Source organism: Vombatus ursinus, unplaced genomic scaffold (assembly GCF_900497805.2).
Source record: "Vombatus ursinus unplaced genomic scaffold, bare-nosed wombat genome assembly UNPS02005459.1, whole genome shotgun sequence".
Taxonomy (NCBI): Eukaryota; Metazoa; Chordata; class Mammalia; order Diprotodontia; family Vombatidae; genus Vombatus; species Vombatus ursinus.
The window spans coordinates 9,168,563-9,194,152 of NW_020945237.1; the positions used below are offsets into that span (position 1 = coordinate 9,168,563).

The 25,590-nt window shown below is 36.1% G+C and overlaps 1 protein-coding gene across 1 annotated transcript in view; it reads left to right on the forward strand.

Moving 5' to 3' along the window:
• Positions 1-25,590, forward strand: part of STAM (signal transducing adaptor molecule) — a 56,483-nt gene that overhangs the window by 10,755 nt on the left and 20,138 nt on the right. The window contains exons 3-5 of the mRNA XM_027847981.1: positions 18,319-18,394; positions 18,478-18,573; positions 20,944-21,090. Of these exons, the coding sequence (XP_027703782.1) occupies positions 18,319-18,394; positions 18,478-18,573; positions 20,944-21,090 (319 nt within the window). The remainder of the gene's footprint in view (positions 1-18,318; positions 18,395-18,477; positions 18,574-20,943; positions 21,091-25,590) is intronic.

The following is a 25,590-nucleotide window of genomic DNA, read 5'->3' on the forward strand; positions in this document are numbered from 1 at the left end:
GGGTTTGCAAGTTAATGTAATCATTTCGTTAACCCCCCTCCCCAATAATTCTTGGGAGACTGTTACTAGTAGAATATTACCAAAAGAATATTAATATTTTAAAAAACATGGGCTTCTGTTTGAGAGTAGAGCTCGAGATCCTTAAAAGCACCATATGGTTCTTCAAATGCAAATAAATTCCTCCACTTCATGCTGTCTTCCTCAACCTATTCATGATCCATCTAAAGTGCCTGTCCGGTAAATTTGTCCTGATGTCAGGTTTATAGGTTGTCTATTCTACTAAATATTATAATCAGGAAAATATGCACTCTTTGTTCCTTTGGTTTTCCTTGTATGGACTCCTTTGTCAGATTCTGGGTCTTATTTAGGAGATCTACAGTGTTCTGGAACTTGATGCACTTAACACAATGACATCCATAAATAGGAGCATCTGGAGGACCTCTCATCATCTTTGAATCCCTCTTCCATTTGGACTCAAAGCTTGGGCATGCTCCACGTCAGCAGTGAACACTTTGTGATGAACATCAGTCTCTCTGCTTAATTTGATATTAATGATCGGAGCGTTGTTGAACAGTGTGCTCTTTGTTGTGACATCATCCAAAGAATGATAGAAAGGGAGACACCTTTTTGGAGGACATCCTTTTGGGTGGTATTTTGTTTTACTGAATCAGATGCTTTTTTTATAGTTGGTAAACAGTAAGTGAGGCAGCTTGGTGGCACAGTGGATAGATTGCCAGGCCTGGAGTCAGCAAGACTCATCTTCCTGAGTTCAGATGTGTCAAAAACTAGCTTTGTGACTCTAGGTAAGTCCCTTAATCCTATGTACCTCAGTTTCCTCCTCTGTAAAATGGGTCAGAGAAGGAAATGGCAAGCCACTCCAATATCTTTGCTAAGAAAACCCCAAATGGGGTCACGAAGAGTCAGACATAACTGAAAAATTACTGAACAACAATAAACAATACACACAGCAGAATCTTGTATTCTTGGCACCTTTCAATTTTTAAAAGAGATTTTTAATTTTAATTTTTTATTACTTTGAACTTCACAAATATCAACAAATAGCATTTCCAGATTTAAAAAAAAACACAGAAAAGATGATTATATATGAAACTGAATCCATTATATTCAACTTGGTTTTAAGTATATATTTAATTCAATATATTCATATTGAACTTCCTTTTCTGTTCTGTCCATATTAAAGAGTGTTTCATTGAAGGTTTTTTCTTCACTCTTCTTGAAGAAAGTATTCATGATATTTGTATGAGGCTTCTGGAAGCCTTTGGCCTCTCTCATTTCTTATTCTTGTACCATGTTTTCTGTCATATTATTTTGCCATCTTCCACTATGCCTATCTTTTGCATTCAAAGTACTGAATAATAGGTTATATACTGAACTAATTTGGAGGATCTTACTAAGTTTATATTTATCTAGTACGCATTTATTAAGCACCTTCCATGGGCCAGGCTTGTGCTTAAGCCCTAAAAAGGTAAGACTTTCAAGTTTATATCCTTCTGGGTGTGTGGTCAAAGCAATATCCTGTCCCCTCACCCCATGCAAGTTAAGCTAGTTTTTCCTCAGTGGGTATTGTGGCTTTCCTTGAGACTTGATTCACAGAGAGACCAAAGGTTCAGACTATTGATGTCACTTCTTCCTTCACTGAGCACAAAGCAGTTCAGAAGAGCTCTAGGGGCCCTCTGATGCTTGACTGGGGGGGGGTGCCTTGGATCAAAATTGGTAACGGAGGCAAGGAAGCTTCTTTACCTAGCTGAATCAGCTTGAAGTGTCTTCAATGCCTGTCTTTGCTGAGTTTCTTTCTGCTATGGCTATGTAAATCTCTTAGTGTTAACTGCCGATTGACCCATAAGTATCTCATTTTAGTCCAGTGCCAAACCTAAACTACCAGGGGACTAGTGTCACTCAGGTCCATCCCAGAACAAGGGGAACAGCATGTATACAGACAAAGAAAAAGAAATAATTTCTTGAGGGAGGAGAAGATCAGGAATTGGAGGGATCAGAATTAGCTTGATGGATATAACACTTAAACCAAGACTTAAAGGAAGCTAGGTATTTTCAGAGGTGAAGGTGAAGGTGAAGTGGCAATACGTTCCAGATGTTTTGTGCAAAGACTTGGAGACAGGTGACCACTAGCACATGTGTAGAACAGCGAGTGGGTTGTACCTATACTAGGCTGAGGTTATCTTCATTGTATTCCATTTATAGGTGTTTAATTTTTATTGAGAGCTTTGTGATATGAATGTCTCTACAAATCTTTTCTGTTGCCTTTGGACACAAGATAAAACCAGATCTTCATTTGCCTCTGCAAGGGAAAAGCTGTGAACTATCTTATTTGGTTGCTGCTTCCTTTTGTCTTCTGGTTTGTCTTATTTATAGCGAGAATGTTCAAATTGATACAATTTAATTCCTTTTGTATTAGCCACTCAGTGGCTACTTAACAAAGATCTCCCACAGTTAAGAGTACCTGCAGCTAATTTAATATTACTAGGTGGTCTAAACCGTGATTCTTAGCAGTTTCTGCCCTTTTTTGTGATCATCTCTGTAAATATGAAAGCCCTTCCCTTTTTGAGAGCCACATTGTATTTTTCTGTTTCCTGGGTTGCCATAACCAAAGAATTTATCACCAAGTGGACAGGTGATGGCTCTTTCTGAACTTAGCTGGGTTAGTTTAAATCTTAAGAAATAGGAAAGAGAGAACGGGGGGAAGGAATAGTTTTTTCTAGTTCCTACTGTGTGGCAGGTGCTGTGCTAAGCTCTTTTATAAATTTGAAATAGATAAGGTCTGTAGCTAGGATCACACTCAAAGTTTTTCCAGTCTGGTAGAACCTGCCAAATATTCAAAAAGACTTAAAAATTCTTTCCCATTTGTAAGATGTACTTTGGTCAGAACCATCTGAATGTTTAACCCTCTTCTGGGATAATAATTGTTAGAGTCTTGTTAAGCTTAGTAAATATATATTCTTTTTGATTTAGGTAGATTACAGATGAATACTCATTTTTCTGTTTTGTCTTAAGTTAACTTTTAAAAGGTTTTTAAGTTAATTTTTTAAGCTTTTAGTATCTGAAATATCCAGTAGTTGTTGGATTTGGGTTTTTTTTTAGGGCCTCAAAGTATTCATGTGATTTTTCATATGTAATTACAGCATATGATAAAAGTTCTCAAAAATGTACAGCTAGTTAAGTCACATGATGGGTTTAAAATTTCAGTTTGCTTCATTGAATTGTAGAACTCAAGAAAACTTCAAAGTGACAGTAACTAATTTAATGTGCATTCATATGCTTTAATGACTGAATGGATCTGTGATCTCATTGATATGGACGTCTTCCTACAGGACAGGCGAGCCAGCTTAGCTGAAGTATCAAGACACCTGAGGGAGCCAGTCAGATCTAAGTAGAGATAGACTAGTAACTCAAGAGCCTTGGGAATAGAAAGGCCCTCTGAACCACCAAAACTGCTTTTGGAGTGGGCTCTATCATTATTGAGGGGAACAGTCACTTTGGAGAAGGGGTCCATTGTCTGCCTTTTCACTCCAAATCCCAATTGCTGACCAACTGCCACTGATGGGTGAGTAAGCCCAAGAGCCCCAGAAACAGCCGCACTTCCAGATCGCCCGTATCTGGCACAGCCCTTGTAGCCATCATCTAAGGAACCAAACCCTGTAGAAATGTGGCCTGGAAACTGCATTTGCAGATGCTATATCTAATATCTACTGACTACTCGGAAAAGAAAGTTCTTGACACTAAAGCTATTGGTGTTTTCAAATATTTTAACATCAGAAAGTGCCATGATTTTATCAGTGAAAGTGACATTAAATAAAATGCATTACTTGTTCTTGCTTTGCTCCTGCACTGTAAGGAATATACAGCCTTTCATCTGACTTACCGCTCAACTCTCCTGTATGGTTTGCCTCCCCCATTAGAATATGACCTCCTTGAGAGCAGAGACTGTTTATCTTTTCTTTTCTATTTGTGTCCCCAGGGCTTTGCACATGATAAGTGCTTAATACATGCTTGCTCAGTCTCTCTCTTTTTTTCCTTTTCCTCTTTTCCCCTCCTCTTTCCCCCTCTCCACTTTTGTAGATGACATCTCATCCTGTGTGACTTTGTCTCTTTTTATAAATCCTATGTATAGGATCCACCCAATTGACTAAAGGCTTTTCTTTTAGATTATTATTTTGTGGATGCCAGCACAACATATGGGCTATCCTTACCTCCCATATACCTAGCTTACACCCTTTTATTCTCATATGTTGTTGATACTGCAGCCTATTTAAACCTACCACTGAAGCTGCTTGGGTTACCTGACATAGAGCTGGGGAGGAGGAGGTCTGCAGGATGGTCAGCTTAAAGTGAGAACTGTCTGTATCTAGAAAGACATGACCTTATGGCTAAAATACATCAACTTACTTTCTGTCATGGGCTGACAGATCCCCATATTTACAAATACATATCCCAAAATAAACAATATAGAAACTGCTACATTATCACAAGCTGAATTGTTTTCCAGAATTGCCAGGCTATAACATTGAACCCTAAAAATTTAAGCACACTTTAAGCTGATGTTGCCCTACTTACTAATCATTCAAAATATAGACATGTAGTGAAAGACATGGGCAGCTAGGTGGTACAGTTTGAGTATGGGGCCTGGAGTCAGGAAGACTCCTCTTCCTGAGTTCAAATCTGACCTCACACTTACTAGCTGTGTGATGCTGGGAAAGTCACATAACCTTGTTTGCCACGGTTTTCTCATCTGTAAAATGAGCTAGCAAAGGAAATGGCAAATCTCTCCAGTATCTCTGCTGAGAAAACCCCCAAATGGGGTCTTGAAGAGTCGGACACAATTAAAAATGACTGAATTTCTTCTAACAATATCTAATATTTAGATAGTTCTTTGTTTTACAAAATCACAATCTCACTTAGTCCTGACAATAACCATGTGACATAGGTGCTTTATCCCCTAACAGATTAGGAAACTGACACTTAGAGAGGTTAAGTGATTTACGTGAAATCACACAGTTAGTAAATGGTCTAAGATGGAATACAAAAACAATCCTTTCTTACTCTGAGTCCAGAAATCTATCCACTATGCCAAATTGCTTTTAAAATCTAGAATTCCTTAGTGTTCTTTCCATTATACCAATTTACCTCCTAAAGTGCTAGTTTGTTTGAACAGCACTTGAAAGTTTGATATGGCGTGAGACTAAGATTTCCGTCTTTCATTATCAGGGCTTATGGTGCTCTCTCACAATTCATTATGTTGTAATGTGTTTTCCGTGACTAAAATATACTTTCATACTTCTGTGCTCCAGGAAACTTAATTTAAGTACTCAGGGGTCATTATTATATATCTTGTCTATTAAACACTCATGTTTAGGTTCATTTTGTCACCAAGCAATAAATTCTATTCATCCCTTCAAATGAATTCTCTCTGGATCATGAACTTGTCCTCTGTATCTTTGCTGTGTATTTGCCTCTATTCATAGTTCATTGATTTCCTGAATACAAAAGTTCAACATTAAATAGTTCGATAGTATTGAACTTCATTCACAGTAACTTATAATATTTCATGTCTTTTTATTTCAGGTATTGATTATAACATATGGTACATGTTCTGTTACATTTGCATTGAGAATGTAGGTGTAAATCAGGATTTTATTACAGAATTTCTTTCCTGTGTTCCATTGTTACTGCTTGAAACTCCAGTCAATGGACCTGAACATTTGAAAGGCATTTGTAATTTATTTAAAATAAATTCTTCTTAGTAAGTATTCTTGAAGTGTTTATATCAGCAATCAGTTTTTAAAAGTCTTAATTTTTTCCTGTTTTTAAGCCCGTGATATATGTTGATTTGATACATACATCTTTAGAATGTCTTTAAAATATACATTATATATATATATTTCTTTGAAATATGGTAGGTAATTGGTTCTAGCCCAATGGCAATACACAGTGCAAATTTGAATAATGTGATGATTTTAGGGATCCATTATTCCCTAGCTGTATATCTGGCTCTTCTGACATTGTCAGATAAAGGTTTCTTTTTTGATTATTTTCAGTAATAACATAATTCTCATTGGCTGGATAGGTCCTGAACACCAAACAAAATAGTGTTGTACATGATGGTGTGTAGGTTCCTCTGCTTTATAGATAGGCGTTTCTCTGTTAACAGGAAGATAAACCCTAGCCAAATTATAGAATCATTTTAGTACCATTCAAATAAAATTAAAGTGTTAGAAAGTCTGAGTCAATCAACAAATATTCATTAAGTGTTTCCTACATGCCAGGTACTGTGCTAAGTGCTAGGGACACACCGGTGAAAATGAAACAGTCACTCCTCTAAAGAAGCATACATTGTTTTGGGAAGGAAATGAGTACTTATCAGAACTTGATAAAAGCACAAGAATTAGGACAGTGAAACCATTAGAAAGTTCTCGTGAGATATGTAGTGTTTGAAAACTTCACTTTGAAAATATTGATAAAATGAGGTATTTATAAAGCTTTGTAAACCTTAAAGCACTATATAATGCTAGCTATTGTATTTGTTACTTAAGGGCTTCCTTTGACAAACTGTGGCAGCTGGATAGAGTACTGGGCCTGTAGTGATGGGCCATTTGAGTTCATATCTGGCCTCAGACACTTGCTGATTATGTGATCCTGGGCAGGTCATTTCACCTTTGCTGTCTCAATTTCCTCAACTATGTAATGGGGATAATAATAGTATCCATCTCCCAGTTTGTTTTGAGGATCAAATGAGGTAATATTTTTTAAGTATTTTGCTAATTTTTTTTTTTTGGCTAACTTTTGCTGTGTGTGGGCCACAGAATTCCAGTCTAACAAAAATCAGAGCTCTGAGTATATTCATTTTATTTGGGATTCCATTAGTCCCTAGTTAATTGGATACAAGACCTTCCTCACTGTCAGAGACCCCTCCCCTTGGGTGCTGGCTATTTTTATATGCTTGGGAGAGCACCAAAAATAGAAGGAGGCATTACAATTTACTGATTGATCAATTCCAGAAGTAGGGAAGTCTTATGGTTGGCTAAAGAAATGTCCATCAATCATAATCACTTTGTCAAGAGGTCTTTCACAGGTCATGACACCTTCCACAGGTCATCAACTCCAGGTCATCTCAGCAAAGGTTTTCCAAAGGTCATAGGACCCTTTCAACAAAATCTCAAGGCCTTCTACAAATCATAAGACCCTAGTGTTTAACTGTCTTAGAGTTCAAGGAAGTTGTGGGTTTGAAGCAAAGGTCACAAGGGCGTGGACAGTAGTGATTCACCAACTACTGTAGTAGTGGACATGCATTCACCAACTACTGAACCTTATTACAACACCATTACTGGGGGTTGAGGGTGTGGGGGTGGTGGTGGTGGTAGTGTAGGAATTACCATTCTTATTACATTTCTGACTAATAACATAAATTTGGCTGATAAATAGAAGTAATATAATCAATAAATGGTAGATTAATCATTCATACCTCTTATACTATTAGATAACTAACCAAAAATTAATTCTATTCTGCTTAATTCACTAATACAATCACTGGTAACCATCAAATCACAATGAACTGAGTAAAAACTGATTAATTTGAGGGTTATCAACATTATCAACACATATAAATGATATAATAATAATAATTATTATATGCAAAGTGCTGAGAAAGTTAACACTAATATCTAAATGTGGTTTGACTGAGATTTAGTAATGTTTTGTTTTTAGTAAATGCTTATCACAGGTGACATTAGCTGCTCATCAGTATAAGTAAAATTCTTTATTTTCATGGTGTTGCAACTAAGTGAAATGAATACATAATATTTTATAAATCATAATAATAACAGCTCACCTTCTATTCAGCTAAGGTTTGCAGAGGATTTTAGCATACATTTTTCATTTGATCCTCAGAAACAGGAAGGTGCTGTTATCATCCTTGTTGGAAGGCAACTACAATTTCCAGCTCCTTACCAGGGCCATAGAGCCTGCAGGGGGCTAAGGCAGAATTGGAACCCAGGGCTCTCTGACTTCAGTTCCAGCACTTGAATGTTATGATGAGACTTCCAGCAAACCTTATTACAGATGCAAAAATGTTTATTTGGAAACTTTAACACATTAGTCTTTTTTTTTAGTTTGTCAAGTATGTGATATATAAAACATTTTGATTTTTTTGTTGTTAAAAAGTATGATGGTTTTAAAAATCAGTTGTTGATTGAATGATTTTTTTTTTAGCAGCATTATAATTTGTAGAAAATATTGTTGAATGCCATACATTGCTTAGGTTTTGAATTGTGCTAATTACATAATGCTTATCTATGCTGGTAATATGGAGTTTATACTGGCAGAAATTTTTACTGGTAGATTTGCATATTTAAAACTCCATTTGTGTACTTCTTTCTGGATGCCATTGAAAAGAAAGTTATTGAATGATTAATTTTCTTCCTTAAAAAGCTGGGATCTTTCAGGGGAAAGCTGCCATTGATCCTACCAAATGTTGTTCTCCCTCTTCTGTGGAATTACTCTGCTGCTTTCCTTTTTTTTTTTCTTCTACTTTTTTTTTTAGTGTCAACTTCTTCGGGCTTGAAAATTAGTGATATGCTTTTATTTTTGCTTTTTATCTCAGGATCAAAGGGTGACTAAAGGCAAATTTTCACTACCTTTCAAGTAAGAATTAGAGGAAAGATTTATCTCATCACCACCTGTAGTTTGAGGGATAGGATTGAGGGAAGAAAGTTGGACCAGGATAGAGAACTAGGAAGAGAAGAGAGACCTCCTTTAAAGCTTTGCATCTTTGAAGCTGATGGCACACACTATAGGAGTAAGGTAAGGTAAAGAGATTAGTTAGTGGCTGAGGAAATTGTGCTGAAGTTTTAATTTAGAAGACAGTCACAGTTGATTCATTAAATCAATAAAATATTTTTTTTTTAAGAAAGGAAATATTTTTATTTTGTAGTTTATTTTTCCTGTTATGTGTAAAAATAATTTTAAACATTTATTTTTAAAACTTTCAGTTCCAAATTCTCTCCCTTCCTCCCTACCCACGTCATTGAGAAGGCAAGCAATTTGATATAGGTTATACATGTATAGTTATGCAAAATATTTTCGTAATAGTCATGTTGTGAAAGAAAACATAGACCAAAAAAAAACCCAAACAGAACCCAAACTCAAGAAAAATAAAGAATGCTTCAATCTGTATTCAGACACCATCAGTTCTTTTTTTGGGGATGGATAACATTTTTCATCAACAGTCCTTCTGAATTGTCTTGGATCATTGTGTTGCTGAGAATGGCTAAGCCATTCACAGCTGATCATCTTACAATATTGCTGTTACTTTGTACACAGTACATTTCACTTTGCATCAGCTCATGTAAGTCTTTTCAGGTTTTTCTGAGAGTATCCTGCTCATCATCTCTTATAGCATAATAGTATTTTGTCATAATCACATACCATGGTTTGTTCAACCGTTCCTCAGTTACTGAGCATCCTCTTAATTTTGAATTCTTTGCCATAAGAAAAGAGCTGCTATAGATGTTTTTGTTCATATAGGTCCTTTTGCTTTTTGTTTTTTATCTCTTTTGGGATACAATCCTAGTAGTAGTATTGCTAGGTCAAAGGGTAGATACATGGTTTTATAGCTCTTTGGCCATAGTTCCAAATTGCTCTATGGAATGGTTGAATCAGTTCACAACTCCACCAACAGTGCATTAATGTCTCATTTTTCCCACTTCCCCTCCACCATTTGTCATTTTTCTTCTCTGTCTTATTAGCTAGTCTAATAGGTGTGAGGTAGCATCTGAGAATTGTTTTAATTTGCATTTTTCCAATCAGTAGTGAATATTTTTTCATATGGTTATAGATAACTGTGATTACTTCATCTGAAAATTTTTTATCTTTTGATCATTTATCAGTTGGGGAGTGGTTCTTATTTTTATAAATTTGACCCCATTCTTTATATGTTTGAGAAATGAAGCCTTTATTAGAGAAACTTGCTTCAAAATTTTTTTCCACAGTTATTGCTGACTGTATTTCCCTCCATCCTATTTCCCTCCTTACCCCTCCATTTATTCTATTCTCTCTCAACTTTCACCCTGTCCCTCTTCAAAAGTATTTTGCTTCTAACCACCCCCTCCCCCAATCTACCCTCCCTTCTATCACCGCCCCTCTGTTTCCCCTTTTCTCTTATCCCCTTTCCCTTCTACTTTCCTATATGGTAAGATAGATTTCTATACCCAATTGTGTGTTATTCCCTCTTTGAACCAATTCTCATGAGAATAAGTTTCACTCGCTCACTCTCCCTCACCTCCCTCCTCTTCCCCTCCATTGTAAAAGGTTTTTCTTGCCCCTTTTCTGTGAGATAATTTATTTGTTCTATCTCTCCCTTTCTTTTTCCCAGTACATTCCTCTCACCCCTTAATTTTATTTTTTTTAGATATCATCGCTTCATATTCAACTCATACCTATGCCCTCTGTCTATATATACTCCTTCTACCTGCCTTAATAATGAGAAAGTTCTTATGAGTTATAAATATCATCTTCTTATGTAGGAATGTAAACAGTTTAACCTTAAGTCCCTTATGATATCCCTTTCCAGTTTACCTTTTTAATGCCTCTCTTGAGTCTTGTATTTGAAAGTCAGATTTTCTGTTCAGCTCTGGTGTTTTCATCAAGAATGCTTGAAAGTTCTCTATTTCATTGAATGTCTGTTTTTTTCCCCCTTAAAGGATTATACCAGTTTTGCTGGATAGGTGATTCTTGGTTGTAATCCTAACTCTTTGGTTCTCCAGAATATCATATTCTAAGCCCTCTGATCCTTTAATGTAGAAGCTGCTAAATCTTGTGTTATCTTGGCTGTGGCTCCACGATCCTTGAATTGTTTCTTTCTAGCTGCTTGCAATATTTTCACCTTGACCTGGGGGCTCTGGAATTTAGCTATTATAATCCTGGGAATTTTCATTCATTTTGGGATCTCTTTCAGGAGGTGATCGGTGGATTCTTTCAATTTCTATTTCACCTGCTGGTTCTAGAATATCAGGACAGTTTTCCTTGATAATTTCTTGAAAGATGTGTAGGCTCTTTTTTTTGATCATGGCTTTCAGGTAGTCCAGTTTTAAATGATCTTTCCTGGATTTATTTTCCAGGTCAGTTGTTTTTCCAATGTGAAATATCTCCTATTTTTTTTTTATTCTTTTGGTTTTGTTTTATTGTTTCTTGATTTCTCATAAAGTCATTAGCTTCCATTTGCTCCATTCTAATTTTTAAGGACTTATTTTTTCCAATGAGCTTTTTTTACCTCCTTTTCCATTTGGCCAGTTCTATTTTTTAAGGAGTTTTTTTACTTCAATGAATTTTTGTGCCTCTTTTTCCATTTGGCCAGTTCTGCTTCTTAAGGCATTCTTCTCCTCATTGGCTTTTTGGGCCTCTTTTACTGTTTGGGCTAGTCTGTTTTTTTTTGGCAATTGGGGTTAAGTGACTTGCCCAGGGTCACACAGCTAGTAAGTGACAGGTGTTTGGTCTGAGGCTGGATTTGAACTCAGGTCCTCCTGACTTCAGGGCTGGTGCTCTATCTACTGTGCCACCTAGCTGCCCCCAGTCTGTTTTCTAAGGTGTTATTTTCCTCAGCATTTTTTTGTGTCTCCTATACCAAGCTATTGACTCATTTTTCATGTTTTCTTGTAACACTCTCATTTCTCTTTCCAGTTGTTCCTGTACCTCTTTCTTGATTTTCAAAATCCTTTTTGAGCTCTTCCATGGCCTGAGACCAATTCGTATTTTCCTTGGAGGCTTTGGACGTAGGAGCTTTTACTTTGTTACCTTCTTCTGAGTGTTCCCTGTCACCACAGTAACTTTCTATAGTCAGAATTTTTCTCTGTTGTTTGCTCATTTTCCCAGCCTATTACTTGATTTTTAACTCGTTGTTAAAGTAGGGCTATGCTTCCAGGGTGAAGGGTGCCCTGTCCTAAGCTTCACGGGTTTTGTGCAGCTGTTTTCAGAGATAATTTTAGGGACCTGTAAGTTTTCAGTTCTTCCAAGATAGTATAATCTAAGGAGAGGTATGTTTACTACTCTCCTGACCCGTGCTGTGGTCTGTGAGTGACCACAAGCTCTCTTTTCTGCCCTGGAACTGTGAAGAGGGTCCCCCCTCCACTGTGGCCTCAAGCTCTGGTGTGCTGGTGTTCTTCTTCGCTGTGGGACTGCCACCCAGGAGTGGGACTTAGATTCGAGTATGGACAAAGCAACAGAGTCCTGCCTCAGTGCTAGCAAAGAGACCCCTGTAATCTCCTTCTGACCAGTTGTTTGACTCCCTTACCGACTGTGGGATGAGACCTCCAGAAGCAACTGCTGCAACTACTGATTCAGTGGCCCTTATGGCTCGCTCCTGGTTTGCTGGGGTTGGATCTGTGCTGGTGTGGCCTGCTCTGGGCTGTGCTCTACTCTCACCCAGGTGCAACAGACCTTTCGTGCCAACCTTCTAGGTTGGTTTTGGTGTCTCTGGGCTGAGAGGTCTGGAAACCACTACTGCTGCCAGTGATTCAGTCGCCCCGAGGCTTGCTCTGGATTTGCTGGGTCCCGGTCTGCGTTGGCTTGGATTGCGTTGGATTGGGCTCCTCTCTCACCTTGGTGCAGCAGACCTTTCCTGCCAAACTTCCAAGTTGTTTTGGCTGGAAAATTGTTTTACTCCACCTTTTTTTAAGTTCTGCTGCTCTAAAATTTGTTTAGAGTCATTATTTAAAGATATTTGAAGGGGTTTGGGGGAGAGCTCAGGCAAGTCCCTGCCTTTACTCTGCCATCTTGGCTATGCTTCTAACAATCCAAATTTCTGAAAATCATGCCCACTAATTGTATTCTTCTACTTAAGACTGTCGAAGTTCAAAGTAGTATCTGAACAACTTAATGTTCATTAAATTGAATTTGCTAAATTGAAAACATGTAGGATGTGCAGGAGGTGCATATTAGCCCCCCTAGTTTCTTCCTTTCTGCATGAATAGTGACTTGCTTATATAGTTATTTAAGATTCACAAAGCACTTTCTCCACAAATGATAATCCTATGAGATAAGTATAGCATCATAGATCTAGAACTGGTAGGTAACTTTAGAGCCTTCTTGTTTATTTGCTCATTGTTGCAAATGAAGATTCTCAGGGCCATAGAGGTAAATTACTGCGCGAGGTCACATAGGTGGTAAGGAACCTGAGAGGACATTTGAAGTAGGTTCTCTGATTCCAGAGCCAGTGTACTTTCCCATGCTTCAAACTGATAAGTCGTGAAGTATCATCCCATTTTTCACAAATGAGGTGAGTGAATGATAGAGAGATTAGGTGACTTGCCCTGGAAGCTAGTGAGTATCAGTGTGATGATGTTAACTAGGTTTTCTTAATCTTGGAGCCAGTATGTCTCCATTATAACATACTTATCCATGCAGTGGTTTTGAGTATGTCCTTGGAATCATTAGGGATAATAGTAGTAAGTCAAATTCATGAAATACCCACCAATTTGATTTTAAGCAAGTCAAATTTATGAGGTATAGTGTGGTCAGGTGGAAAAATAATAGTTTTGGCATCAAAAAGACCTGGGTTCAAATCCCAGATCTGTTACTTACTACCAGAATGACTTGGGGGCAAATCACTTAACCTGCCTGGATTTCAGTTTCTTCACATCTGTCAAATGAAAGGGTTGGACAACTGTTGGAGAGAGAAATCATATCAATGAGAATGTATCCGTTGAAGTATAATCTAAGTCTAATTTTTGGCTCATCATCTATAATAGTGACTGCCCCATGTAACCAGATGTTTTCCCCAAATCAATTTATGAGGTTAGATTGACTTTACCTAACTTCAGGTTCAATTATTCTTCTATCCTGTTCACTTTCTTGTAAAGAAGAATTGAGAAAAACCATGAAATGGCAAAAATGTATGCCTTAGAGAAGAAATAGGATGAGGTAATGTGATAAGCCAACTAATGGCATTTTTGCATAATTGAGGATCAGTGTTTTGGCAAATATAAGTACCAACAGTTTATATACAACTTTCAAAAGAATATTTCAAGTGTATATATGTATATTGCCTTAAAAACTAAATTTAGATTTTTTAGTATGCCATGCTGGGACATAGAATGTTTCCATTCTTACATTTTGGAGCATTCTGATTTGATAAGGACTATTAGGAAGAAAATCATTGTTTTTCAATGCCAAAGTCAACTTCATTTTTATGCCATGCCTTTTGTAGACCAAAGTTCCATCACTGACTAATAAATTGACTAGTAGTCACCACAAGATATTAGTCTCTAAAATATTTTTTCTATAGAATTGAGTCAATTCTAGTTTATTCTTTTTCTTGATTTATATTTTAGTATCTAATTCTGTATAAATTTTTCTTTGACATGAGCATTTTATAATTTTTCTAGGGATACAAATGATTTATTTAATTTTGTTAATAACTTGTTTTTACTTAATTCATTTTCTAATATCCCCCCCAAAAGAAAAAACAATTCAGTAAATTCTGCTGACAACTGTAGTCTGAAAGGGTGTGCAACATTTCAAACCCATAGGCCTCTTTCCATCTCTTTACAGAGAGTAAGGAAAGGGAGTTTTATTTTCTGTTCTCCTAAAGAAAGATAATAAAAAAACATCTTAACAGCTGTAGAAATTAGGATGAGACCACAAGGTCTTTATTCAAAAATAATTTTTTTGTGTAAAAAATAGATAATTTAAATGAAAAATAGAAAATAATGGTAATTATTACCAAGTTACTTATTCAGGCTGTTAATACTTAGAGACATTAGTCACATCTCTGTTGTGATATGTGTGGTGTACACATTTTTTACAAACTAAATGAAATATTTTTTACATGCTAATTTTAAAGCAGGCTAGTCTTATAGATAGTTTTAAAATGGACTATATTATCCTTTTCAGTAAGCTCATTGACTTTTTTAGATAGAAATCATATTTGTCTTTTTGTTTCCTACAAACAGATTTGCTTATGTAGTGCTATGATATTTTACCAGTCTCTCTAGATTGAAAATAATTGTTGGGAGCAGCTAGGTGGCGCAGTGGATAGAGCATTGTCCCTGGAGGCAGGAGGACCTGAGTTTAAATCCAGCCTCAGATACACAACGCTCACTAGCTGTGTGACCCTGGGCAAGTCACTTAGCCCCAATTACCTTGCAAAAAAAAAGAAAGAAAGAAAGAAAATAAGTGTATAATAATTGTACACTTTTGAAAGAATTATCCTCAATTACTTTTCCCCTTGGCATCGGCCAAAATATAATCAGAATGCTCACTTTGTTATTAGATATAATTGGATTGATACAGAGAAAAAATAATGTAGCCCCAATATGAGAATGACATGCAAATTTATGAAACATTCCATATTCCTAATATATATACAATCTGTATTCTGTAGTATATATCCATATGAAATATGTTAACATTCCTTTCAACATGCATATTTATTGTATTCATAGTACAATAACTATCTGATGCATATAAGGAAAATTTTCAGTTTTTATGGTGGTTTCTTGTGGATACTAGTTTTCAATGATTCCTCATCTCTGGATTCTTTTTAATTCTTCCCCTTTCCCTCCTTTGGAGGCAGTAGTGGTTAAGAGACTTGCCCAAGGTCACACAGCTAGTAAGTGTCTGAGGCCAGATTTGAACTCAGGTCTTCTTGACTCCAGGGCTGGTGTGCCACTATGCCACTTAGCTACCCCATTCTTTCTAATTCTTACCTTTTATTCCCCCTTTTAAAAAAATCCGTTTCAGTTTTTTCTTTTCCAGTACCATAGTGATATGTTTTACAGTGGACTTTGTATTCATTCTCATTTGATTCGTGTAGCAGCCCTATGAGAATTTTATTCAAATCATTGAACTTTTTAAAATTTGTTTTAGGTTCATGGATTTAGAACTAAAAGGGACTTCAGAAACCATCCATTCTGATTTCTCTATTTATCTTTTTTTTTTAATGTTATAAGATATCTCCCAACAAATAAGTAAACTATACCTTCAACATAAGAAATATATTCCTTAAAAGGTATGCAAAGCTATTTAAAAATGATTGTGATTAATGCTATGATTCTTAACAGAATGGAGGAATCTATCCTGTGGCTTTAATAATTGGGTACCAGTGTTTTCTATTGAATTTGATAAATTGCTGAGTTTTAAATAATTCAGACATTTTAATGGGATTCACTCTTGTATAGGGATTCTTAATTTTTTTGTGTGTAATGGGCCACTTTGACAGTCTTGTGAAGAAGATAGATCCCTTTTCAGAATGATTTAAGATGTAGTTATCAAAATACTTTTTAAAAACAAGTCCACACACACCTCTTTAAGAATACCTGCCCTACTAGTGCCTCTCATTATTTATCAGTGTATAGAATGGCCTGGAGTGATAAGAGTGTTGAGACAGGGAGACTAGTTAGGCTGTTGTAATAATCTTGGTGAGAAGTGATGAGGAACTGAAATAAGGTGGTGTCTATGTAAGTAGAGAGAAGAGTTTGGATACAAGAGAAGTTGTGAAAGTAGAAATGGCAAGATTTGGCAACTGGTTAGATGTATGGGGTGAGGGAGAGGGAGGAGTTGAGGATAATGCAGAGATTCTGAATCTGAACCTCCAGAAGGATGGTGGATGCTTTCAACAGAAAGAGGAAAGTTTGGAAGAGGAGAGAGTTTAGGAGGGAAATAATGAGGTCATCTGTAGATATGGTGAATTTGAGATATCTCCAGGACTTCCAGTTTGAAATGCTCTCTAGGCTGTTGGCGATATTAAAGTGAAGTTCATGGAAAAGACTAGAGCTGGCAATACAGATCTGGAAGTCATCAATTTTTAGATGCATAGAAGCTGAGGAGAGAGAAGAGAAAGAGGAGAAAGAAGAGGTGTTGAAAAGAGACAGATGAGAGAAGGGGGAAGAAGAGAGAAAGAGAGACTTATGAAGGATTGGTTGGATAGGTAGGAGGCCAAGCAGAAGAGGATAGAGGAGGAAGAGCCGTAGAGGAGAGAGTACCCTGGAGGAGAATGTGATCAGCAGTGTCAAATGGAGCAGTATAGTCCAAGAAGAATTAATATTGAGAAAAGATCATCTTTGCTATTAAGAGGTCATTGCTAACTTTAGAGAGAAGTTTGAGTGATTAAGTCAAAGGGTAAAGGGTTGAAATGTAAGTGTCAGGATAGAAAGTAGGAGGAGGAAGTGACTATAGACAACGTTTTTAAGGAGTTTACCTCAGAATGAGAGAAGTATTGAATGAAAGATAGGTGGAGGTGATGGTAGCGGTGTAGTGAATTTTTTTTTTTTTAAGGATGAAGGATACTTGAGCATGCTTAAAAGACAGTTGGAAAGAACCAGTTTGTTCAGGAGAGAATGAAGATTTGGAAAGGGATGATTGAGGAAGCAATCTGCTGAAGGAAAAAGATTATTGCATATCTGACATTTCAGAGGAGAATTAAATTGCCTTTAGGACTTCATTGGGATTTAGGTCCACTCCTAAGAAGAAAAGGGGCTGGTAGGAGGGAGTGCAAAGGATTACTAATGGACTATTCATGTATTATATTAACACTAATATCTTCAAAATGGTAGAAGAAATTGAGAAAGGCCTCTAGTATATTGGATGGACTCCCTTTATTGAACTTATTGGATAGGCATGAATGGTTTGTAGTCAGCATCATTAGAAGGGAGTACCTACTTCGATGATGTCAGAGAACCATTGGCATATTGAGATTGTGATATTTTATGTTTTTTAGCCATATAGTATTACTGGGAGAATCCTGTTAAATAAGTTTTGGGGGGATGGCAGTGAGGTTTGGTCTCTAAGAATTACACAGTTAATAAACATTTTATAAACATTAACTGTGGGCAATTTAAATGTGAAATCCTTGTCCAGTGTCCAGTGTGTGTTGATAATATTGCTAGAGGGGACATGAACTGCATACATATTGATATTCTTACTATAAATGGAACCAGATGACAAGTTATAACTAAATGGAAGGATAGTTCACAGTTTCTCTTTAAAATAGTAGACTATACTCTACAAAATTCAAAGTTGAACTGATTGCTTGATTAAATCACACATTAAACTGAGGTCTTTAAATAACAATTTGCCCCAAAGCCTGAAAGTACCCAACTTGTCTCTCTTGTTAGCTAAGAGATCCTGACGGTTTTGTTAAACTATTTTAAAGGATTTCTAAAAAAGAGGCTTAAAGTTGAGCATCTCAGATACATCAAATACTAGCTTTTGTGTGGCAAGTTATTGTGTCCTTCTATACTTTAAGAAAGAAAAAGTAAATTAGGGTAACTGAGTGCTACTTCTCTCAATTTTTAGGCCTAAAGACTGTCTTCGGTCTATTATGAAGAGAGTGAATCATAAAGATCCTCATGTAGCAATGCAAGCACTGACTGTGAGTATTTTCTTTCATATCTGTACTACAGATCTGCCTACTAAGATGAAACCTCTTTAAGCTTATGGCTTTTTCTTAATTAGCTTCTAGGAGCATGTGTATCGAATTGTGGCAAAATTTTTCATTTAGAAGTATGTTCAAGAGACTTCGCTAGTGAAGTGAGCAACGTATTAAATAAGGTAAGTACTTATTTCAGTAAAGAAAGTTCTTTTCCATCTTTATTTTTCATATGTGTATTTTATTAATGCTCAGTTTAAAAAACTTTTTTCATGGCATTTTAGATAAATCCTCTTTCCACTAAAAAGTAATTGCTTCATTTTGCTGAAGAAATAGGGTATTATAAATCTTAGTACCAGAGATGTTGCTTTTCTAACTCTTTGTTTTCATTGTTCCTCATCTCAATGGGAAAGAGTGGGGAATTCTATTCATTTTTTACTTAATCAAATAATATTAACTATACAATTCTCATATCTGTAGGAGCAAAAATATTTTCTTAACAAAGAAACTTTTATCTTAAACAGTGCATATTGACAGTACCCATCCATCTTCCTTGTGACTAACAACAACATTTACCTTACTGTACATATTATAGGATATGAATCCTCACAGTGCAGGGCACATTTTTGTTTTTAATGCAGTAAATACAAATAAAAGAACTGAATAGTACTCATCATCTCACTAGATGACATTTTAGATGATGAGTTTTTGTGCATTAGTTTTTAAAGGGATCCTTGAACTGACCTTTTGGAGGGGATTAGTGAATGACAATATTGTGGGACTATCAGTAGGTCCTGTGGGATGGAGTTTGTTTTATGCATTACAAATTATAAATGTGATGATATTTTATATTCAGTGGCAAGAACAGCATAAATAAAGAGTTAGGGTATATATAAAAGTGATAAGGAGACCAGGTTGGTTGTGTGTGTGTGAGTGTGAGTGTGAGTGTGACAGAGACATACACATACACAGTCAAAGACAGACAGAGGGGAAGAGAGGGAAAGATTTGGGAGAGTTCTGTTGGAGAATGATGAGGGAAAATTGGAACCAGTTAATAGAATGCTCCGTTCAAGAATAGAGTGAAGAATTTGGGTAGCTCAGTGGATAGTGTGTTGGACCTGGAGTCAGATAGACTCATCTTCTTGAGTTCAAATCTGGCCTCAGACACTTACTAGCTGTGTGACCCTGGGAAGTCACTTAACCTGGTTTGCCTGAGTTTCCTCATCTGTAAAATGAACTGGAGAAGGAAATGGCAAACCACTCCAGTGTCTGCCAAAAAAACCCTACAGTCTTGAAGAGTAGAACATGACTGAAACGACTGAACAACAACAATAGACGGTATAATCCCAGAAGTTCTTAAACAGTGTAGCGACTTGAAAATTGCATTTTAGGAAGAATAATGTGGCAGCATTGTGCAGGATATATTAAGTTACTGGGAGTGTAAAGGCAGAGATGCTAGCCAAGGGGCTGTTAAAAGTAGTTTTGAGGTAATGAAAGAAAGGTTGGATTACACAATGACTATGGAAACAGGAAGAAAGGGTCAAATTTCAAAAATTCTGGGGAGAATCTGCAGAATAAAGTGATTAACTGAATATGTAGAAGGAAAGGAAAGTGTTTGCACCACAATTTTATACCTGAGCTTCTGGAAGAATGGTGATATTATTGACAGCAATGGAGAAGATTAGAAAGGATGCCATGGAGGGGGGGCGGGGGTGGAAACATGGTAAATCAAGGTTTATATAAATTGAGTTTTAAGTGATAGGACATCTATGTGGAGATATTCTTTAAGTAACTGGAGATGCAAATTTGGTAATTATGGAATAGAGCCCAGTACTTGGAATCATGTAAGAAGATGGAAGAATGACAAAAGAAGACTGGACTAGGGCCCAAAAGAGAAGAATCATCAAAGGAGTCAGAGAAAGTGCCTTCAGAGGGCTAGGAGGCAAGCTAGTAGGATAAAGTGGCATGGAAGTCAAAGGTCCAGAGAGGTATTTTAGGGGGCGGGGCAGGGTGGGGAGAGGAGGGGTAAAGGTGGGATGTTAGTAGTGCCTGATGTACTAGGAAGCCTGAAGAAGAAATCTGAGAACGGATTGAGTTGAAGAGTTCTGTTCAGTTTTAGTTTTAAAGTTTAAATCCATTTCATCATAGTAACTAAAATTTACTAGTTACTAAGAATTAGGTTGCAACTTCAACTTTTTTCATACCCAGTTTATTGTTTCCCTAATAGATTTAATAATAATACCTAGCATTTATATAATCCTTTAAGATTTACAAAGTACCTCACAAATATTATCTCATCTTCATAACCCTAGGAATTAGGTACTCTATTTTATCTCTCTTTTACTGATGAGGAAACTGAGGCAAACAAGGGTTAAGTAACACAGCAAGTAAGTATTTGAGACTGGATGTGAATTTTGGTCTTCTTGATGCCAAGTCTGCCTTGTTGGTCAAAAGAAGTTATAGCTCTCCTTATTGTCTTTACGATGGAAAGCATTTGTATGGAACATCAGTGAGTATTGCTTTTTCATTAAAATGTCTTTTTTCTTTTTTAGGGTCATCCAAAAGTTTGTGAAAAGTTAAAAGCTCTTATGGTGGAATGGACAGATGAATTCAAGAATGATCCACAACTTAGTCTAATATCTGCCATGATAAAAAATCTTAAGGAACAAGGAGTTACATTTCCAGCGATTGGCTCACAGGTATATTAAAAAGCATTGTTTTTGTGTACAGCTCTTTGATTACAACAAATAGCATTTATTTGTTAGCTTAATTTTAATTATGTAGTTAAAACAAAAATAAAATTTCCAGTACTGTTAACAATTTAACATGTGAAAGTGAGTCAAAAGATAATTTGCATTAGAATATCAACCTACTCTTGCCCTCTTCAAAAAAAGTTATTGTAGACATCTGTTCAGGGATAAATAAATTTCAAAGTCTGAAAAATCTTAGTTTTATTATTGTAATTTCTGTCTATATTGCTATATAACAATGGTTTCCATTTAGTGGTTCATAAGTTCTTGGAGTTCCCAATAGTGGTACCCAATAATGGGGCCATTAACAGTAAATAGGCAATCCTCAACATTCATATGTTTAGCTTTTGCAACTCCATTCATTCTTGTGATTTTATTAGCAACCTCATTTTTCACTTTGACATTGGCAACCACTTGCATTTGCAACTGTGTGCAGTAGAGAAAGAAATGAGAAGTGCAGTGTGTGCGAGTTTGCGGAGGGGCTGGTCTCCCTCTGTGTGCTTCACTGGTCTTGTTCATCTTACCATTGTAAAGAGCTCCTTGTGCATTCAGTGTTAGAGGGAGTGTTGGAGGTGATGTTGAGACCACTTTACCCATCTCAGCATCTTCCAACAGCAGCGACCAAAGTAGAGAAGTTTGCAGTAGAATAGTATTGTCTGAAATAATTTTTTTTTTTTTTTTGTAACTGAGATTTTAGCACAAAAGGCCACAGAATTCTAAGGAATTACTAGTGAAAAAATGTTTTGCATGTTGCCAATTTTGTTTTTTATTTTGTGTACTACCTTTTATGGGTTATTTCATGGTTATGGTGTTAGGAAATGCATATTATCAGAATTAATGTTTTGTTATAAAGAATGTATGCAGAAAAATGTATTTTCAACAATCTCTAGCAAAAGATTACAGTTTTGGTGGTTGCAGGGACCTAACCCTCTCTTTCCCATAGGTTCAACATATCAACATTCACATTTTTAACTTTCACTCTGTTTTCTAGGAAATTTACTCCCCATGAAAGTTGAGGATTGACTTCAACTATACATTTTTTGTTGTTTTGGAAACACTGATAGAAAGCAGAAAAAGGGGAAAAAATCTTATATTCCTCTCTTCAGTTTCTCCCACCGTGGCTGTTCTAGGTTTTCTAGAACTCTTATTAGATGCCTATCTCTCCCATTTACTGAGCTTGAGACCATCTGATGTGAGCTCATTTGTTCTTTGATCTCTATAAAACTCTATTGTCATTGATCCTCTCCTCTTTCCCTTTAATTAAATTATTTTTTCCTGAGCTTAAACACACACACCTGATCATTTCTTTATACATAGCAGAATGCAAAAAGACCATCTATGAGCCTCCATTTCATATTTTTTAGAGTATATAATAAATTCCAAACATTACTTTCAAAATTTTCCTTCTTGTCTGTGCTTTCTTCTGAACTTCTGTTCTCTCCTGTCTATATTTTCCTTTGTTTTTCAGTGTCACTATTGCTAATATTCCCTTCTCTCCCCCATTAAAGAACACCTTTGTAACAAAAAGAAAGAAAAAAGTGTTAAACACACGGTTGATTGTCCAAAAGGGTATGTCTTTTTCTGCACTGTGAATCTCTAATCTCTCTTAGGAGATGGGTCATTGCTTCACTCCGGTCTTCTGGAGATGTGGTTAGTCATTGTTTTAATTAGTTTTTGACTTGTGTTTTCTTTACAGTGTTATTGTCATTATATAAATTTCTGTTCTGGTTCTGTTTATTTCACTCTGCATCATCAATTCATACTTCCTAAGATTCTCTAAAATCATCTTCTTCATCATGTCTTACTGGGAAGTAATATTCTATTGTATTAATATTTCATTATTTGTTCAACTGTTACTCAATTGGTAGACATTTCCTTAGATTCCAGTTCTACAACCCTTTGACCTCTTTGATTTATTAATACTGAATCATACATTTTACCATTCTTCCTTTCATTTACTGGAGCACTGAAATCTCTGGTATTGGCATGTTTTGACTTAAAGTCGGAGAATCTTGTCAAGTTCTTCAATCTTTGTAAAAGATGGTGCATAAACTGTAGTTATTGTTATAGTAGTTCCTTTTTCTAGTACAAACACTGAAGTGAGATGACCAAATATCGCATGAAATGATATTTCTGGTTACACAATGAAAAATCCATTTGGAAATCATCCTTATGGAAATCATTATTTAAGATAAAATTAAGGGTTTTGTGTAATCTAAATGCATTCGAAATAAAAATTAAGTAAAATGGAAAATCACTAGCTGGAGTGTTGGTGGAAGGTTGAGGCTAAACAGCTGGAAGTAAGATTTTTATGCGATCCTTTCGAAGTACCGAGTAAATCACAGAGGTAAAACCACTTGGAAACAATGAATGAGCACTGATTCAGTATGTGTAAATTGTTGCCAGCTGGAAGGCTTGTGTATGTTTCTCTGTTACATTTAGCAAAAGATAGATTAAGGGAACTGTACGTGTGGCTGTGTTAGGGAAACTAATTTGATGGGGTTCATAGTGAGGGCAGATAGGGAAGTGGAGAGGAGTTATTTTAATGTATGTATCATAAATAAAGGACAAGATAGAGCAGAATTCCCACTCAGTACTCATCCCTGGTTCTGAAAGGGCAGGATTGTGAGAAATAATGATAAATAATTCAGAGAATCTGATGTTAGTAATATAAAGAATTCAGGGACTGGGATTTAGTTTTGTAATAGGAGATGGCTATATGTAGATATAATCACTTTTCTAAGTTTTAGGGTATAGTTTCGAATTGCTTTCCAGATTTGGCTGGATCAATTAAGAAATCCATCAACAGTGAGTAACATCAGCTTGTTTTCCTGTAGTCTCTCCAACACTTGACATTTTTCAGTCTGAGGGGTGTGAAAGGAAAACTTGCTTGGAGTTATTTGAATGCATTTCTCTAATTACTAGTGATTTGAAGGATTTTTTTATATGGCTTCTGATAGCTTGGTTTTCTTCTTTAGGAAACTGCTGGTTCAAATTGTTTGACCATTTATCAATTGAGAAATAACTGTTATTCTTGTAAGTTTGAATCAGGTACTTATATATAGGACATCAAACCATTATCAGAGAAACTTTGTGTAAAGTTGTTTTTTTTTTCAGTTATGTTTCTCTTTTAATTTTGGCTGCATTGGTTTTGTTCTTGCAAAATCCTTTCAACTTTATGTGATCAAAACCATCCATTTTAGCTTCTGTGATCTCTTCTATCTCTTGATTGATCATGACCTCTTCCCCTATCCAGAAGTCTTAAAGGTAACTTTTTTCTCATTCCTCTTCTATATGATGTCATCCTTTATGTCTAAGCCTTGTAGCCATTTGAATCTTATATACACTATGTAAGATGTTGGCCTATACCTTGTTTATTTAAGGCATACTTTTAAAAGTTAGTGTGTGTTAAAAATGGATATATTGCTGGATTTTGGGTCCAGAAAGACCTGGGTTCAGATCCCTCTTGACATTTACCAGCTTTGTGACCATGTAATACTAAGTAAGTTATTTAGGAAGATGTGTCAGTGGAGGGAATTCCCATACTTAGGATATCACAAGCCCTCACCTATTGACATATAGGTTATTTTTATTAAGCAGTCTTAGGGTATGGTAGTAACGAGGGCCAAATGCTGGGCATTTCACTGGCAGTTTTCACAAGGTGTTCTTTGTTCTTCTCGACAGTGGAGCAATCCTTTGTAACTCTGGTGTGCACTTGGAACCTGATTCCCCAAGTTAGTAGTAATTAACCAGCCAGCTGCACTTACATCCTGCTTCACATGAACTGACAAAATCTAAGAAACCCTAGATTCTGTAGTTTAGCAACTTGCATCTCCATTTGTAATGAAAATTCTAAAAATTTCCAAGTAAATTTAATAGCAAATTTATAGTTATTTTCTGAAGAAATTATGTTAAATTTAATGTGCCAAATAATTTGATGTGCAAATGTTGTAAGTGGTGTTTAAAAAGTTTTTTATGATGAACTTGATAAGCATCAATAAACATAAACATTTTTATGTGCAAAGAACAGAAAACAAGGACTATGTACAAAACTGTGACTTTCATTGTGTATAACTTATTTTTAAAAAGTATACCTGATATTTAACACAAAAGTACCAGAACCACCTTACTTGTCTTTGTCCCCTTTTGAATGTCTTTCTGTGTAATTTTCATGTTTCATTGATACTTTGCTCTGCACTCTCCTCCCCTGCTGCCTCTTCCCTTTGCTTCCCTCTACTTCCCTCACCTCTCCTTCTCTTTTTCTGTGTCCTCTCTTCCCTTTCCTCTCCTCTTTTACTTTTGCATCGCTGTTATTCCCTTCCCACCCCCAATAAAAGTCCTTTCTCGTAACAAAAAACTATGGTAAAACAAAACAAATTCATATACCAGCCATGTCTCTTGCTTTATCTATAGACTACTACCTCTCTTCCCAGATATGGGAAACATAAT